This window comes from Equus przewalskii, unplaced genomic scaffold (assembly GCF_037783145.1).
Source record: "Equus przewalskii isolate Varuska unplaced genomic scaffold, EquPr2 ChrUn-6, whole genome shotgun sequence".
NCBI classification, from domain to species: Eukaryota; Metazoa; Chordata; class Mammalia; order Perissodactyla; family Equidae; genus Equus; species Equus przewalskii.
In genome coordinates this window covers 1,240,598-1,260,157 of record NW_027228754.1, presented here as the reverse complement: position 1 = coordinate 1,260,157, position 19,560 = coordinate 1,240,598, and the positions used below count along the sequence as shown (strand labels likewise).

At 40.5% G+C, this 19,560-nt stretch overlaps 1 protein-coding gene across 7 annotated transcripts in view; it reads right to left on the bottom strand.

Moving 5' to 3' along the window:
- Positions 1–4,840: 4,840 nt before the first annotated feature.
- The window catches only part of SLAMF1 (signaling lymphocytic activation molecule family member 1), a 36,671-nt gene continuing 21,951 nt past the window's right edge, over positions 4,841–19,560 (bottom strand). For 5 of the 7 annotated variants that reach the window (XM_008508255.2, XM_008508254.2, XM_070608304.1 and 2 more), the window contains exons 4-7: positions 18,356–18,454; positions 14,005–14,078; positions 7,209–7,301; positions 4,841–5,660 (exon numbers count right to left, since the gene is read on the bottom strand). In XM_008508255.2, the coding sequence (XP_008506477.1) occupies positions 5,610–5,660; positions 7,209–7,301; positions 14,005–14,078; positions 18,356–18,454 (317 nt within the window). In that variant the 3' untranslated portion in view covers positions 4,841–5,609. The remainder of the gene's footprint in view (positions 5,661–7,208; positions 7,302–14,004; positions 14,079–18,355; positions 18,455–19,560) is intronic. The other 2 variants (XM_070608307.1, XM_070608308.1) reach the window with 1 other exon arrangement.

Here is a 19,560-nt window from a genome sequence, read left to right as displayed (position 1 = left end):
AAGTTTTAAATACAACTCATTTTTTTCTTCCTCTTTCCTCCTCTCACTTCCTCTTTTTTTACTCCTATTTTTTTCAAAAATGATTTGAAGAGAAGATAGGAGAATTAACTTAAAATAAAACCAATGTTAGTTGAAAAAATGCACTCTTCTAAAAAATTCTGGTAACCTAGAATTAGAAATGAATACAACTGGAAAACTAATGAATTCTGTGACTATGTACCAGGAATAATTATTTTATTTCTGTAACTTTCTGTGCTTACAAAAATGACAAGTCATCCTGAGAATTAAGCAGATTAAAGAAGAGAAAAACAAATGTATCTACCAGAGGGACAATACGGTGGCTCTGAGTGAAAAGCCCCTCTTCTCCCTTGTTCTTTGGGCTATGTCCTTTTCCCTCTTTCCATCCTGCATCACCAGTTTCTACCTCATCACTGGACAGCAATACAAACACACAAATATACTTTACAACCTAATCCCCAACGTATGGTATCCTGACCTCACGTCCTCTACCATATACCATCTCATTTTCTTCCCCCATTAAACGCAAAACTTATTGAATTATGAATATATTTTCATTGTCTTTGTTCCCTTACTCTATTTTCTTATTTCAGCTCTCTCCAATATGTCTCCTGAGTCCACTAAAACTCCTCCTGCCAAGTTTATCAATGATCTCCACATTGTGAACCCTATCGGTCAATTCTTTGTTCTCCTCTTTCCAGAATAATTGTATAATTTATCATCCAAATCAGGAAATGTTTGAAATTAAAAGCGGGCACTTAACTAATTAATACTATTTTATTTTTTGAAATATTAATATGTTAGATAAATTTTCTTATAATGGTGAACTGGTAAAGTAGTTTTATAAAAAGGGAGAGTGAAAGGGGTAAAGAGGCACGTGTATACAGTGATGGATGGCAACTAGACTTTAGAGGGTGAACACAAGGCAGTCTACACAGAAATCGAAATATAATGATGTACATCTGAAATTTATATAATATTGTATACCAACGTTACTCAACAAAAAATTTTTAAAAATGTGTGTTTAATACCCTAAAAAAATTTTCAAACAGAAAATTATTTCTAAAAATAGACATATTGATAGAGGTAAAATAAAATTTATTACTATTTATACATTATACTCTCTGCAAGTGTCTCAAGGCCAAAGACAGGCTGGTGGGAAAGCTCTGACCAGCGAGGCCATATGCTCCCCCTTCCCTACCTAAAACCCCAAATAAAAACCCTTCCTTTTAGCTTTTTGGGGAGTTTGGGATTTCAACATTAGCTGCCTTCTCTCCTTGCTCTGCGCTGTGCAAAAATAAACTTCCTACTTTCTTCCACCACACCCGGTGTCAGAGATTGGCTTGCTGCGCAATGGGTGAGCGAACTTACTTCAGGTTCGGTATCATTATCAATCCACATTGCACCTCCTTATCCCTAAGCAGAGGGGTTGACTCTCCCTCCAGCCTGTAAGGGTTGCAAACTGATGCGAATCCAGCCACAGTTTCAGTGAGTTGTGACTAAATCCGCATCCTTCAGATGCGAGAGAAGTGATGTTGGCATGCTGGAGTAGGGTGGACTACATCTCCCTCTTGTGGCTGTTGTGTGGAACTCTTCACAAATCCTTTCTGGTTATAAGTATAGCTCTAAGTCAGTGAGTGGTTCTATAGATCTCAACTCAGATTTCATTTGGGTTTGAGGTAGGGTTTGGATATCAGTATTTTTTTTCTCTTTTTTCTTTTTCTTTTTTTTTGAGGAAGATTAGCCCTGAGCTAACATCTGCTGGGGCTGGCCCTGAGCTAACATCCATGCCCATCTTCCTCTACTTTATATGTGGGACGCCTACCACAGCATGGCATGCCAAGCGGTGCCATGGTCGCACCCGGGATCCGAACTGGCGAACCCCGGGCTGCTGAAGCGGAACGTGAGCACTTAACCGCTGCACAACCGGGTCGACTCTGGACATCAGTATTTTTAAAAAGCTACCCAGGTAGCTCTAATATCTAGATAACCTTGGGAATATTGGCAGTTGTGGGCCATGCTTAGGTGACCAGGTGGCCACTTTCAAAATATGATTTTTGATAGACGTATTTCTTGGTATATAGAAGTATATCTAGTTTACCCAAAATGACGAGGGGGCTAGTATGTTTCTAGATCAGTGGTTCTCAGTTTAGTGGCTCTCAATCAGTGGGTAGATTTTTCCTAGTAGGGAAACATTTGGCAACGTCTGAGGCATTTTTCTTTTTTAAGATTGGCACCTGAGCTAACATCTGTTGCCAATCCCTTTCTTTCTTTCTTCTTCTTCTTCTCCCCAAAGGTCCCCAGTACATAGTCGTATATTCTAGTTGTAAGTCCTTCTGGTTGTGCTGTGTGGGACACTGCTTCAGCATGGCTTGATGAACGGTGCCATTTCCATGCCCAGGATCGGAACTGGCAAAACCCTGGGCTGCCGAAGTGGAGTTCGTGAACTCAAGCACTCGGCCACAGGACTGGCCCTCTGGAGGCAATTTTGATTGTCATGACCAGGGTCAAAGGATGTGCTACTGGCGTCTAGTGGGTAGAAGCCAGGGATGCTTCTAAACATCATATGATGCACAGGACAGTCCCCATGACAAACAATATCTGGACCAAAACGTCAATAATGCTGTGGTTGAAAAACTCTGCTTTAGATTTTCTCTGCAAAGGGAATTTGGAGAAGTTGAGGAATGGCGATTACTTTGGCTGTGACAAAAATTTAACAATCTTTTAAACACAGCTGTCTTGTCTGTGAGGAGGGTAGCTCCTGACCTTGGTGAAGAAGTCACAGAACCAAGCGTTGCCCACAGCGTAGGAAAGGGACAACCTCACAGCTCATCAAATTAAACCAGCCCCCTTCAGTGATTCATAACCATAGCCATAGCGACACAAGGCCCTGAAACATGGTTTACCGTATGGCTATGTTATGAATCCTCTAGGTAACATGAGACAAAAGTGCAATCTCCTTGGTGGATTGTCTGTATTGTATTCAGCTCTGGGAGGTAGAAACAAAAATTTCAGGGAGAGAGGTAATTTACTGTAATCAGTGGTTTCTCAGTCAGCATGTGCTCCCTTTACCCATCACATCCCAGCTGTGTGCCTAGAGCAAGTGTCCTAACGAGGCTTGAGCCTACGCCCAGTCGTGTTTCAGAACACCAGTCCCTTAAAACCGAGAATGAGTCTGTTCCTCCTGAGTTCTCCAGAATTCAGATATGCTCAGTCAAAAGAAAACATTAGAGAGGAAACACGGGGAAACCAGACTCCAAGGTCTCAGTATTCTTTTTGTAAGCCTAAGGAAAAGGAAAGCTTCAGCCCACTCACAGTACCTTTGGGGGACACTGGAGAGGGAGAAGCGTATACTTGGAGGAGTTCTCTGCTTTCCCACTTGAGTCCGGTGCCTGGTGGTGCAGGACATAACGTCAGATGTCATTTGAGGGATGGCCCGACAGTCTCCAAGACACAGCCATCCTCCCCAGTGAGGTCTGGAGCCTAGGGAATTTTGAAGGGATAGCCTTGTCTTCCCCGCTTTGTTTCTGCCCTTCCACCAGGTAGAATTGGGCCACAGGAAAAACCCAACTGTTGGGAACTGAGCTGCTAGAACAATGTGAGCTGTAGTAAAGGAGTGAGTGCTTATAACCCCAGGGTTTACAGATCCTTGGTAGGTGCTCTCAGTTTGTGAGAGTAGACAGCTAATGAGCCTACAGGTATACAACAGTGTGGTGGACATTTGCCTTTTGGATTTTTTTTGCCTACCCAGCATTGAATCCCACTGCTTATGTTTGTGGAATTCCAAACCACTCTAAGGCAGAGCCCACCAACTACTCTGAAAGCGGAAGATGACACATATTCAATTTCCAGCCTCCTTTGGAGGTAGAACATGGACATGGGACCTAGAATTGGCCACTCAGTCCCAGACTCTGAATTAGAAACTAGAGACGAAAAGATGAAGAAGGGACCCTGGAGCAGTCACTTTGGTGCAGACAGTGTAACAGCAATATTGAATTTTTAAGTCCAGGTGAGGCAGGGAGATAGTGGTGGAGTCTGGGTCTGGTGCTGGGAGGACAATGGCTGTGCACCTGGTGCCCAACATCATCAACCGTGGGCTGGTTTTGTGATTTGGGCTGTGGTCCTAGCCACAGCCTAAGTCTCTCTTTTTTCTGCTTATTTTCAAAGCATGGTTTTACAGAACCACCCAGAAGTTATTTGAACTATCCAGGATCTTTACAGTGGATTCCTTTTCTACATAAAAAATCCAGAGGCGGTTTCTGTTGATTGCAACTAAGAACACTATTACCAAAATTGGTACCAGGAAACGGAGTGCACCAAGCAGCAGAACCAAAATGGGAACGGACTCAGTAGAGGAGGTCCGGTACCAGGCAATGCGGACCTCAGAGTTTTGAGCTGGAAAGTTGGTGACTGTTGTTACACGGTTGTGAGATGGTTGGTGATTTCTGAAAGTGTTCACTGAGGTCACGTAAGAACCTCTCAGAAAGAAGAAGAGGGTCAGTCTGAAAGCCAAAAATAGTACTTTACTAAAAGAGGCTCTTTCTGTCTGCAGCCTGCAATTGAAGTTATGAAGCATTCAATTAACTTAAGCTATTGGCTGAAATACGTTAATTTTCTACTTCAGGATAAATTGAGTAAGGAGAGGTACGCAGGGATAAGGAAGGGCCTGGAAAACACCCTGACCATGTGAGGCCATGGATAGAAAATGAGTTCAGAATCAGGTTGGAGAGTCTCAGCTGAGGCTCCAGGTTTGTTGTTCAATGGAGTAAACAGAGAACTAGGATTGAAATATCTTTTTGGGAAGTGAAAAATCACGCTGGTATGAGTTATACAAGTTTCTTTATAACAGCATCACCAAACACTTGCCACTTTTATTTCAGTCTGAATGCCATTTGCACAGAACTATACTTTTAAGAATCTTAGATGATTTTCCTTCCGTTATTCAAAGCTCAGAGATGTCAAAGTTTTCAGTTTATTAACGCTTTAGTTTCTGGGTTTTGCAAATAAAGTACTGACTCTATTAGCTTCTTTTATACAATAATCTGAGAGTGTTTTACACATAATAAAGAATTCACCCTTCAGCGCCCATCCAGAGAGAGAAACTGAGGCACAGAGCCTTGATCACGTCTGCATGCAATCAGGATCAGTTCTCAGAACTGAGTATAGGCAGCCAAAATGTGAACTGTTCCAGACTTTGTGGCTGGTGGTCAGCTGCCTGAGATAGGTGTTAGACGTCCTGGCTTTCTTGCTTTGGCTTTTATTATCCATTCCCCGCAAGGAGCAAGACACCTGAAGGTCTGGACTCACGGGGCCTGCATTATCCATTTCGTCTGCTACACCAGAGAGGAAAGCTCTATCCAACAGCTCTCTGTTCTGGGCCTGTGCCCTGCAGAGCAGGCTACGTGCTTGGGAAGCCTCATTTCCTTGTCCATTTCACAGGTGGATGTGGAAAAAACATCACCAGGGAGTTGATCCGAGAAGCGTACAGATGTGTGGAGTGTCATGGGGAACTTGGGACCTGGGGCCAAGTTCAGTGTTTATTTTGGCTCCTCCGTATTCCTTCAGAAAGTCCCTTCAGTGGGTCTGTGGTGTCAGCTCTCTGGAAGTGTCACGCTGGCATAGACTGTGATGGAGTTTGGTTCCTGGGAGCAAAACAGAAGAAGTCTGTGAGTGAAGGGACTGGCGCTGGCTTCATAGGCTACAAATGGAGACAGGGCTGCTTAGGAAAAGGAAAAGGTCTCAGAAATCATGCCGCCTAGAAACTTACTTGCTCAAGGTCTGTCACAGTCGGGCATTGCTGGAAGCAGCATTCAGGTCCCCAGACTGCCTGCCCTGCCTGCAAGACAGGCTACAGCTCCCTTCTAAGCATACACAGGCCATCAGGGAGACAGGGAGACCTGTCCCAGTGGTCTGAGGACCGCCACTCAGTGCCCCACCTCCCTCTTTGCTCTCTTCCCTTCCCTTGCCTTGTAAGGAAAACCATTGGTTTTGCTGTTAGCACGGGGGCACAGTTTGGAGAAGCCAAGAGAGTTCTAAATTACTGAGCTTTGAAAAGGGCTAGTGAGATGCAAAGGAGAAGGAAGAAGCAGTTCACGCAGGAGAGAAGAACGGGGAGAGACAAGGATTGTCAGCAAAAACCTCTTACAGAGATGGAATTCTAGGATCAGAGAAAGAAAGAGACAGGAACATGTTCTGCTGTAAAACGTGTAAAACGCGCTGTAAAATGTGAAATATACTGTTTTTCTTCCCAAGAAAACTTCATTAAAAATCTACATTATTTTTTTAAAGCTTTTGAAGTCAGATTCATGTTTTTACCTCCCCCTCGGATAGAACAGTGTTCTGAGAATAGACTTCAAGATGAAGCCAGGACATCCTCCCAGGCATCTCTGGGGGTGCATACAGTCGGAGCTTTGAAAAAGAGGGGTAAATGGAGGCACTTCTGTGGCCTTTTACTCCTCAGTTGTCTCCTAAAATGCTTTATTTAATAGAGCCCAACTGGAGCCAAGATTTCAGCCCAGAATTTGTTTCTGTCTATTTAGTAAAAGAAAAAATTTCTGTCAAGTAAACTTAATCCACGCTGATCTTGCAATGGAGTAGAATAGGTAAGGCTCATTCTGGGCCGCACATCATATTCTGTTCTAGGCTTCACACCTATGCAGAGCTCCATTCCTAAATATTCTGTTTGAATAGGGCTGGATGCAGCCTAGGTATGAGTATTTTTACAAAGCTCCCCTGGTGATTCCATTATGCAGCTGGACTTGAGAAGTCCTGGATTCGATATGCTATTCCCAAACTTAAATGTGCAACAGGATCACCTGGGGGACGTTTTTTAACATGTAGATAACCTGGCTACTTGCCGTAAATGTGCTAATTGAATAGAATCGTAGGTGGAAGGCCCCAGGCATCTTTGTTTTTAACAAATATGCCAGCTGATTCTGATGTGGTCCTTGGACAACAGAGAAACTGTAGTGAGCAGAGAGTGAACTATAACTCCGTATCAGCAGCCCTCATGGGTTTCCCGGAAGTCCTGCAACCAAGGCTGCAGATGCTCCTTGCTTCCAGCTTGCTATGCCTGCCTTGTCCATTTCAGGACTCTGTTTCATTTCAGCTCTACCCAGATGCCACCCTTTCCCCTCCTCCAACTATTCCCTCTCTACAGAGAGGAGGCAAGGCGCAGAGAGATGGTTCACCTGGACAGCCTCTGGAACAGGCTCTGTGGCAGCAACATAAATGGTGGTGCAGGGATCCTGAGCTGGCAGGGCATCAGGTTTCTTTTGAAAAGACTGTCAGAGAAGCAAGGAAAGCAGATTAGCTGAGCAGAGAGTTATTTACCATCCAACTCTCCCCAGGGAAAAGCACAGAGTCAAGAAGCTTTGAGTTAGAAAGCTCCTTAGAGTCCTTGTTCCAACCTCCTTCCTAGGTAGAAATTCTCCCCCAAATTCCTTGGAACTCAATGTTCCTGGCTTTGCTTGGACCCCCCATGTGACATCTTGGAGCTCACAACCTTGTGAGGCAGCCTAGATCATCATTGACACTTCCTAGATGTTTTAAAGGTCTTCCTCACAGTGAATCAAAATTGATATGGCTCTTACCAGGGCAGCTGAAAGGAATGAGGTCTTTATAGTATTTTAGTCTCATTAATAGCACCCACAACACGCAGAGTTCATTCCATTCCCACACTGTTGTTCCTGCTATTCCTCACTCTAACACGGTTTCTCATTACTTCTCTTTCCAGCCCAAATGTTGAACTTAATAATAACAACACATATGTAAGTGTGTTAACATTTACAAAGTTCTCCACATATGTCTTCTCATTTGTCTCACAACCACTCTATATGCTAAATACTGTTGTTACTCACATTTTACAGATGAGGAAGCTAAAGCCAGGAAACGTTTAGTGCTTTCCTACTGTGCACATGCAAGAAGTATCAAGGCCAGGAGTTCCACCAAAGTCTTTTAACTTAAAATTCTCTTTCCATCATACTATTTGTCTTTGGTTGCCCCAATTTGTAATGACCTCTCCTTTACCTAAATCCCTCAAATCTAATTCACCTAAAATCTAATTCACACATTATAGCACTTATCTGTTCACTGTATTTAAAACATTCTGATATAGTCACACGTTGTTTCTCCAAATAGACTATCAATTCCTTGAGAAACAGCCTATATTTCTTTGTATTCCCCACAAAACAGTGCTGAGCACACGAAAACCTTCAGTTGATGTTTGTTGAATGTTACTTTGAATGAATTAAAATCCACAATACCAGGACAAAATCAGTGTAGGGGTAAACTGAGACCACATCCCCGTAAGATAGAGATGACATAACCTATGCCGGGAAAGCCATCCTTTCAATGCATTCTGGGAGCACTGGTGTAGAATAATGCTACTCTCCCCTTTTCCTGGGTAAAGAGCAAGACTTGAAACTGAAGCACATGGGTTTTAATGAGAGAGAATTTGGAATCTCGTCATCTGATGGAAGAGGTAAGAAGTTGGGAAAGTTTATGGGAGGAAAGAAGATTCCAGGTGGGACATGATCCTTCTCTTCATATGGATTGCCATGTAGAAGAGGAATTAGATTTTTTCCACAAGGTCCTTTAGGTTTAAACCAAGGTTGGAACTTTAGCGAAATATTTTGGTTCAGTATGATGAAGATCTTTCTAATAGTAAAAGGTGCTCAAATGTGAGATAAACTGCCTTGGGAGGCAGTGAATCCCCCATTACTGGAAGTGCTTGGGGTATACCAGGGCTTCTCACAATTTAATGTGCATTTGAGTTACCTGGAAATCTTGGTAGAAGGCTGGTTCTATTTCAGAAGATCTGGGGTGGGGCCTGAGATTCTGCATTTCTAATAAGGTCCCAGGTCCCGATGCTCCTTATTCACAGACTATATTTTAGTAAAAAGGAGCTAGCTAATACTTTGGAAGTAATGTCGTAGAAGATAATTCAAGCAGTAATTGAGTGGTTCAAATAGATGACTTTCAAGATCCCATACAATTCGTAGATACTGTATTTTGGAGAAAATGAATTTAAGGAAGAATTACTTGTAATAATGGATGTACGAGGAGAATGTGAAACAATTTAATTAAGAGATGTTTATCAACAGATGCAACTTCTTCCTGTCTTCCTGTCTGGGAGGACTTTTGTATGACCTGGCTTAGAGCCATGGGGAAAACGGCAAATAACTTATACTTTTAACATTTAATTAAGAAGTTTTAGAAAGGAGAAAAAAGTATAAAGGAAATCACCCACAGTTCTATCACTTCAACACAATATGGTTAGCCTGTTATTAGATTTCCCTACAGGATTTTTGTTTAGGCATATGGAATTATTTTAAACATAGTTGTAATAATTTAGTACATTTTCATATCTTGGTGCCTTCAATTAGGGCACAACTCCAGGGAGCATCAGTGACAAGAAACTCCAGGGGCATTATTCTCACATATTCTTGGTGAATGGTGTCCCCTGGAATCACACAAAGTGGTAGCCCTGATAAGACCTAGAAGAGTTCTGTAGCAGATAGCAAATATTTGCTAAATAATTTTCCATGTTATTATAGTATTTAATGGTATTGATAATCATTGCAAATAAGAACAAAGGAAATGTTGATTTTTGAATAATTGTCCATGTTATTACAGTTTTTATATGAAATCGTATAGGCATTGCAAATACGAACAAAGAAAACGGCAAGGATGTGGCTAAGTCCAAATGCATACTGATATATAAAACAATTATAATTATGTTTTGTATATTTAAAATATATACGAATTTAATATAATAACAGAAAGGGCACATAAATCAGGATGTGAAGTTAAAGTGAAGTTAGAGTGTTATCCAGGAAGGGAATAAATCTTAGACTTTGATAAGGATGCATTTTGTAATTTCTAGGGTAGCAACTAAAAGAATAGAAAAAAGTTGTTTTACTTCTGGGCTCTAGAATTGTTAGTGAATACATTTTTGTTGTTTTAAGTCATCAAATTTGTAGTAATTTGTTATGGTAGCACTAGGAAACTAACATACTCCCCAGCTCATTTTGTGAGGGTAGCATAATCGTGATATCAAAACCTCACAAGGGTATTACAAGAAAGGAAAATTATAGGCCAATTTCCCTCAGAAACATAAACAGAAAAAAAACCTTAACAAAATATCAGCAAATAAAACCCAACAATATTTAAAAAGGATCAGACTAAATTGCTTCTATGTAACATTGGAATGTAATGTTGGTTTAATCTTCACAAATCAGTATAGTTCAGCAGATAAATAAAAAAGATAAATTTAGAAAAAGACAAAAATCCTGATTATATCAACAGATGCAGAGAGAATGTTGATAAAATTCAACATCAACTCATGATAAAATGTCTTAGCAAAGCAGGAATAGAAGGGAATATCCTTTCTTTCTTTCTTTTTGGTGAGGAAGATTGTTGCTGAGCTAACATCTGCACCAATCTCCCTCTATTTTGTATGTGGGATGCTGCCACAGCGTGGCTTGTTGAGCAGGGTGTAGGTCTGCGCTCGAGATCCAAACCTGTGAACCCCAGGCCCCCAAAGCAGAGCATGCAAACAACCATTATGCCACCAGGTTGGCCTCTAGAAGAGAATATTCTTAACCAGTTAAAAAGGTAGCTACAAAAAACCTTCAGCAAGAATTACATTTAATGGTAAGATATTGACAGCTTTCCCTTTGAGTTTCAAACTATGCAAGAATGCCACGATGACCATTTCTATTCAACATTGTGTAGGACATCTCAGCCAGTAAAATAGGGCAAGAAAAAGGAAGAGCAATTATGTGAACTGAAAATTAAGAAATAAAACAGTAATTTTTACAGATGATAGAATTGTGTACAGAGAAAATCTAAATCATCTATAGATAAATAACTGGAATTTGTAAATAAGTTTAGCAATGTTGCAGATATAAGGTTAATATATAAAAATTAATTGTATTTCTATATATCAATAATAAACAGAAACTAAAATTTTTTCAAAAGATAACATTGATGATAGTATCCCAAAATATTAAATGCTCAAATGCCAAGCAATAAATTACAGATGTGCAAATCCTCTTGCAGAAAACTATAAAACATAATTTAGAGAAATTAAAGAAGATATTAATAAAGGAAAGGGTACATCATTTTGTGAATTGAAAGACTCAATACTATAAATATGTATGGTCTCCTTAAATTGATCAATGCCATTCTAATTAAAATTCTAGCATGATTTTTAGAAGGAGCTTGACAACGTGAATCTAAAATATGTATGAAAATGCAAAAGGACCAAAATGATCAAGAATTCTTGAAGAGGAAAAAGAAAAAAGGAGAAGACTCATTTTACCAGAAATCGAACTTATAATAAATCTGTAATCACAGATTTCTAAACACAGTATGGTACTCTTGCAAGTATAAACAAATAGACCAATGGAGTAGAACAGAGAACCCCAAAATAGATTCATACATATACGGACCCTTGATCTATGATGAAGGTGGCACTGAGGTGGGCAAGGACAATCTTTTCAATAAATGGTCAATGGGATATCCATCTCAAAAAAAAATGAAACGACCTAGTTCATGTCATACTCCAAAGATCATTTTCAAGTATAGAATAGACATAAATGTGAAAGATAACCATGCAGCTTTTAGAAGATGATAGAAGAATATCTTCACCACCTTGGAGTAGAGACAAATTTTTCAAACAGGACACGAAAAGTGCTATCTATAAAGGAATAGATTACTAAATTGTTCTACGCTAAAATTAAGAACTTTTCTTTATCAAAAGGTATCTCTGAGAAATTGCAAAGTCAAACCACAGAATGGGTCGAGGTATTTGCTAACATATAATTGCCAAGAAGCTAAAAATATTTAAAGAGCTTATTCTAATCCACAAAAAAAAGCCTGAAACTGAAAGGAAAATGGACAAGAGATTAAACAGACACTTTAAGAAAGAGAATGTTAATATGGCCTATAAACATATGAAAAATTGTTCAACTTCCTCAATAATTAGAGAAATGCAAAATAAAACTATAAAAAGACAATCCAAGAGAATGACTAAAATTAAAAAGACTGATAATACCAAGTTTTGATTAGAATGTGTAGCAACTGAAACTCTTATATGTAGCTGGTAGAAAAATAAATTGATACACCCATTTTGAAAAACAGTTTGGCCTTATCTAGTCAATTGGAGGATATGCATACTCGGTGATTCAGCAATTCTATTTCTAGGTATATACTCAACAAAACTATGTGCACATATCTACCAAGGGACGTACCGATGAATATTCATAGTTGCAATTTTCATAATAGCCTCAAACTGGAAATAACCCAAATGTCCATCAATATCAACTGGATAAATAAACTCTAGTATATTCATATACCGACATTCTATAAAGCAATGAAAATGAATACATTATATCTAAGCTGAAGGACATGTATGAATCTCATAAAAGTAATATTAAGCAAAAGAAGCCAGAAACGAGAGGAAAAATACCATAGGATTCCATTTTTATAAAGTCCAAAAAAACAAAAAAAGAGAGAGAGAAAACTAAACTATATCTTTAGAAGTCAGGATAGTGATATCTTTGGGTAGAAGAGAGAGGATAATGATTGGGAGGGGCACAAGGAGGTCTTCTGGGTATGATGGCAATGTTCTGTTTCTTCATCCGGTTGGTAGTTTTATGGTATTAGAAGACACGACACTGAAAGATGTAATTTCTCCTCAAATAGATCTGTAGACTCAATGCAATCCTAATAGGATATTTTTTTCCTTTTTGTGAAATCTGAGCTGATTCTAAAACACATATGAAAGTACAAAAGGACAGGAATAGTCAAAATCTCTTGAAGAAAAACAAGGTGGGAAGATGTGCTTTACTGGATATCAAGATGAGGTAATTCATTGAGCTGACATTTATACATTGTGCACTTTTTGGTATATATGTCATACTTTACAGTAAAAAGAGGGATGGGATCGAGTAGCTAGGGAAGGTGCCATGGTAAATGCGATCCTGGTTACCTAAATGCGTAAATGCAAGGTGGAGGTTGCTCTTGGGACTCTCATATATTTAAACGGAGCTTGGTTCTGAGCAGTGGTCATGGCCTGTGTAAATAAACCTTCCAGGCCACTAGGGGTCAGCAGAAATAAGAGCTTGGTCCAAAGATCTGTCTCTGGTTATCAAAAATGCATTTATTGTCCTCTGATGCAGTTTTCCAGGGTGCTAATCAAAGCTTTACCTTCTTTACCTTCACATCCTTTACTCCAGGATTTGCCTTCCCCTACACCCTGAATGGCCAGATTCATCACCTAGAATTGCCTTTATGTCTGAAAAACTATAATATCTTCATATCTAACCATAATCCCTTTAGCCTTCCTCTTACTTCTAACATATCTGCTCCTCAACTTCATCATGACTCTAGTTTTTTCATCTCTCCCTTCTGTGTCAGGCCAGTCATCACTCCATCACTGTTTTGCTTTCTTTCATCTCCAGCCTACATATCTTCTTCCATCTCTTCAACCACTCTTTAGTCAGAATCCTCAAGATCCTCCTTCCTTGTCTCTTCGGGACTTTGCAAACTCCTAAACTTAGATCATACCAACATGTCACACGATAGCCTTTCCAAATCTTTCCCTCTCTCCTCAAGCCAGCACCCATTTCCCTAGAGAAGTAGAGAGTTTGATAACATGGAACCATAGCCTACTAGAATTCCAGGGCTGGAAGGAGTCATAAGTCATGTTTCTAGCTTCCTCATTTTTTTCCTATGAAGAAACAGATGACCAGAAGATTACCCAGTGTTTTCCATTATGTCAAATAATAAATAGTTCCATCTGCCCCTGAAGTTTGATGTCATTCTAGAGAGCTCTTGTTCTGGACTTCTGCTTCCCTAATTTCCTCTGCTCCAGAACCCATGCAGAAGCATGAATGTCAGACACGCAAGGCAGATTAGCCAGGAATTCCGTAGGAAACGTGGCAGGTCCACCCCAGAAAAAGAAAACATAGAACTTACACCTGATTTCTGGACTTGGGCATAGATAGTAAGGTTTTTTGCTTCCTTTGTTGGCCGGTAATGGTCTGCTTTACCTGGAGAAAAGAAACCATAGTGGTTATGTCCCTCTGGTCCCCAACATAAACTCTCTGCCCAGACCTGTCTGGTCTTTGCCCCTCACTGTATACCCATCTTCTCCAAGAGTACCATAGGAACAATGGACTGAGTCCCAATCCCCCTGCATATATGTCATATGACATTAGGTTAGGTCCATGATCTCTCTGGGGCTATTTTTCAATCTGTGAAATGGAATTGGAATACCCGCCTCACAGGGCTGTTGTGATGATTACATGAGATATTACTTGAAAAGTGTTTAGAACAGTGCCTGGCACATAGTAAGTTCCCAATATGTATTAGGTGTAATTGGTATGCCATTCAATTATTTTCACCTCTATTGTTTGATGTACATATCTGGTCTCCTAATAGGATTCCAAACTCTTTAAGGGAAGGGCAAGTGATTTACATCTCTTTTGCATTTTCCAGCTCATAGCATGCTGCTTCACTCACAGTTTTCTCACTTCCCTGTTTCTGGGGGACTTGGTGTGTGTATAGGGGGGTGTAAGAGGAACGATCCACCTGAGATTATTTGGAAAATAAAGCTACAATGTCATTCTAATACCTTCCATCTGGAACTTTTGCTCAGAGCCTAGGGTCTCTGGAAATTAATAACTTCTAGAACATTTTAATTTTTAACTAGTTTTTAAATTATAGGAATAATTCATTCTCATTACAAAAGTTAAAATTGTATAGAGTAAAAAGTATGTCCACCCTCCTCCGTGCTTAACCAATGCAATTTCATTCTCAGAAGTAATCACTTTTAACTGTTTGATGTCTGACCTTGCGGACCAGCTCTGTGCAATAGGACTTTCTGTGATGATGGAAATGCTCCATATCTGTAGTCTAATATGACAGCTGCAAGCCACACGTGGCTATTGAGCACTTGAACTGTGGCTAATGCAACTAGGAACTAAATTTTAAATTTTATTTAATTCCAATTAATTTAAATTTAAACAGCTATATGTGGCTAGTGACCACCATATTAGGCAGTGCAGTTCTGGACATTTGCTAGACAGATTTTTTATATATATTTTAATATATTTTTTATATCTATATAGAATAGGGTCATTCTATACACACTTCTCTGTAACCTGGTCTTTTTACTTCCAATGTGTTGAGGACGTTTTCCGTGCTAGTGCAGTAGACCCATCTCATTCTTTCTAACGTTTCATAGTACTCATCGCATGTGTCATGTAGCAGCGAGAGGATGGAGGGAAAGTAACAGACCAAAGCAGGGAGGCCTATTTTGGAACTATTGTGAAGTCCAGGCAGAAGCAATGGATGCTTGACCCGGAGGAAATCACATGTCTTAGGGTAGACCTATTTTAACATCAATTAATTTATCTTCTTTAAAACTAGGAGCATGTCTCTGAGGGAATAGCACTTAGGAGAGGTATAGTTTTATTTGGAAGGGAAAGGCCTAGTATGAATGTATATGGTGAAGGTTGTGGAACATGACACGAGGGTGTGATCCTTGGGGAGGAGATGACGGGCAGCTACTGGGAAAGCTCAAAGAATTCAAAGAATGTCAATGGATGGTTTTCTTGTGTGGTGTGGGTTTGGAGCGCCTGGTGGTTCCCACTTCACTTTTTTGGTCAGAGTTAATACTGATTGAGGAGTGTGTGTGTGTGTGTGTGTGTGTGTGTGTGTAGAATGGAGGATAGGGATTGTGGTGATCAGAAGTGGTAACAGAGTGGCTGCAAGTTAGTTCTGTGAAATATATCCTTTTGGTTCAAATCCATGAGAGCTGGCAAAGTTAGAAGCCCCCGCCCAGAACTATCCTAGGTGCTTTAGGGGAAAAAAATAGTGTAGGGAATGAGTTCTTAAGGACTATCAGGCTTTCATTTTGGTTCAGGCTGAAATTTAGAATTACGGGGACAGTCCTAAATGGTCAGACAGACGGAAAAATTAAGGCTAAGCGTTGCATTTCAAAAAGACTGAGGATCAAGATAACCTAGCCTCATACTTTTTTTTTTCCAGTACAAGAACAGATTTTCAGGAGCCCTCTCAACTCAGCTCAGTCAGTGAGGCCTTAGGGTCTAATGAAAAAGGTCTTGGCCTTAGAATTAGGGCACCTACATTCTAGCCCTCATGAGCTTTGTGGCATTGACAAAACACGTCATCTTAATGGATTTCTTCTCTTACCATAACTGTAAAATGAAGGGGTAAACTGTCTAGTGTCTCTGTAAGCTCTCCCCTGAGGCATAAATTTGTCTTATGTTACCATGACCTCAAGTCCTTTAAATCTGCTGTAGGTACAGTTCCCAGATGCTTCGAGCGCTGCCCTCTGCTGGCCATAGGATTTAAACACTGTTGTTTTAACTTGCCTGTGTTAGGAAATGTGTCTTTCTATGTATGTATGTATGTATGCTTGTTTGTATGAATGTATGTGTGTATCTTTCATCTATTATCTATCCATGGAAGGCACTATGTTAAGTGCTTTCTGTGTACTGACTCATGGATCCCCACAACAATACCATGAAGTACATAATATTATCCCCATTTTGCAGAGGAGAGGTTAAAGTGTTTGTTTGGTCACACAGCTTGTCAGTGGCAAAATCTGCCTTTGAATGTAAGTTTGTCTCATGCCAAGCCTATGTTCTTAACCAGTGTATTCTCCTGGACACAAAATTACCAGAGAGTCCGTTTGAAACCCTTCAGATTCAGGCTGCATTCTGGAGATGACACCATTAGAAGCTGCCAACAGAATCTCTTGAGCAAAGTCTTGAGGAGGGTACAGCAATTAAGTCTAGGTTTCTCCACGGATTTGAGGCAAGGTTTTGTGTGTTCCTGGCTTATAAGGAACGCATGATTAGAAACCAGGGCGGGTGTCTGTGTTGGGGAAGGTGGTAGGGAATTGTGGTAGGATGGGGAGCACTATTCCCTTCATAGCACAGCCATGTGATGAGTGGAATGTAGCTGAGGAAAGATGTGGGTTCGGATCCCAGGACCTTCATGAGCTAGGTTAAGGCGGGAGTGTTAATCTTCGTTTTCTCATCCCCGGTATCTCACTGCTCCTTATTATGCAAGCCGAATGTGGTTGCCTTGCCCCATCCTCTTAGGCCCTCATCATGATTTCTGTCTGAATCGCCCCACCCCCTCATCTCCTCCCCAGCTAACTCTTAGGTGGAGGAAATGAGACAAAAGTAGGCGGCTGTGCCATGCTCTAGATTTTCTTGTATAAGCAAAACCAACATCAGAGTGCTGAGGTAAGGGCTTTTCCCAAAAGGGTACATATGGAGAACATTGCTCTACTTGAGAATGAGATGGGCCGTCACCTCGGTGGTGTAAGGAGCAAATTCCATCCTCACCATGGGAAGACCGGCTTGGGGATCTGTCATGGTCATGGGGCAGGACCTTCTGACTTTAGTGTGTCTGGGTGGTGGACATTGTGGCCGAGGGGAGCACATTGCCCTGAGATATTGAATCCTAGGATAATCTAGAGGAGAGGTCAAGGGATACTGCCTCTAGGCACTTAAACTTCAAGGGAATAATTGGGCCTTAATGGTTTTGGTCTACCCTGGGTGACTTCCATACTATTTAGTTTGGCTTTAAGCAACCTCACGAATCACATACTTTCCCAAGCTGAGTCAGAATTTATGCTAAAATCTTAGTAAAGAGTTTTCTCTCAGCTGTCTTCTGATTACCTGTGGGCCTTCCCAGTGGAACACAACCTGGTAGTTAGGAGACATAATTACAGTTCTGGTTCCCTCATCAACTAGCTGGGAGACCTTGCACGAGTCACTTAGCTTCTCTGTGTCTCTGTTACCCCATTGCTATGTCACATAAAAACAACTACCTATTTCTCTCAGAGGGATATCATAAGGATAAAAGGAAATTATAGAAAGGTTTCAACCCTTGGGTGAAATCATCTTTTATTAGTCAGTAATCATAACTTCTCTTGAACGAGATCCAAGAGAGTCCCCTGAATTTTGCTTCTAGTGAATATTGTTAAGCCTCTTGTTTGAACTTCTTCAGCATCCTGTACGTACCTCTGCTGCAGTGCTGGTCATGTTGGACATAATTATCTGTGTAAGGTCTCCCACGTTAGATATCTATGGCTCATCTCTCTTTTTATCCCCGTAGCCTAACATAGGGGATCGAGACATGTTGAATTAGACCAAACTGAGTGAGATCCCAGAATATGTTCATTTAGTGTTTTTGCAAAGGTGCTCCCAGCAGAGAGCCAAAGTGGTGACAGGTCCCCTGCTTACCACAGAGTCTGATAAGAATCTCTTTGTTGTCAGACACCTACCTCTTCTTCTAAACCGTAGTACTGCCACTGTGAGAATCATGATGACACCAGCGATGCCCCCTAAGCACAGCCCAGCATACAGTCCCCATTGTCTTGATACTGAAAGAAAAGTCAAAGGGCAATCTCAAAAGTACTGTGAGTTTAAAAACATCCTACACGGAAGTGGGGAGACTGAGCCTCATGCTCTCTTTCTACATTCTTCTCAAGGAAGACATTTGCTCTGATGATTTTAGAGATCAGCTTTGGACCACTGAAGATTTCTGTACTTGTTTTCTTATCCTAACTTCTCTCCTGATACCTGACATTCATATTCCTAATTTCCATTAAGATTTTTCTACTTAAATGCTTTATTTTCATCGCAAAGACCACATATCTAAATTTAAACTTATCCTTGCCTCTCCTAAGTCAACTCCTTGTCCAGTTTCTCTATTTTTAAATCTCTACTGTGTTTTGTATCCATTTTCTTAAAAAGAATATGACAGCTCCACGTGTTGTCCCCATACTCCCACGCCATTCTCATGAGACACTGGGAGGAAGAGAGATCTACTTTTGTTTTTCTTAAATAAACACAATAGTGCTATTATCGTCCTTCCATGCAAATAACTATTGAATTCGCTAGACCTGAACTGAAAGAGAAGCATGTATTTTTCCCTCTCAGTGATTCCCATGTTTAACATTTCTGCTGGAGTACCAATCCCCCAGCCTCAAAATCACAAAGCCAATTTTTATTGTTTTTCCTCCTTAATGTACTTTACTAAATCCTGAACCAGGAGCAGAACTTTGGAAAACAGTGAATGAGACCTATTGCCTCAGTAAACAAGACATTGGGCTGAATAAGATAATAGACAATTATCGAGGATTTACAATGGGCCAGGTAGTTTTTTTTAGTGCAGCATTGTGTTAATTAATGTATTTAATCCTCACAACAATCCTACAAGGTTGGTACTCTCATTACTCTTAGTTTATGGATAAGGAAGCAAACGAGGAGAGCCTCAAGAACTAGAGTTTGGTCTAGGAGTAGAAACATGGCTGAATATGTAAGACAGACTTCTTGGAGAGTCAGAGAGACTTATAAGCTTGGGGTAAGTTAACCAGGGTGATTAACAGTGGGGGTCAACCTGAGGCACTAGGGTTCTAGGTGAAGTAATAGCATTAAGGTTCTAAATAGTATAATACTAGGTATTGACATTAATGTGTAAGAGTAA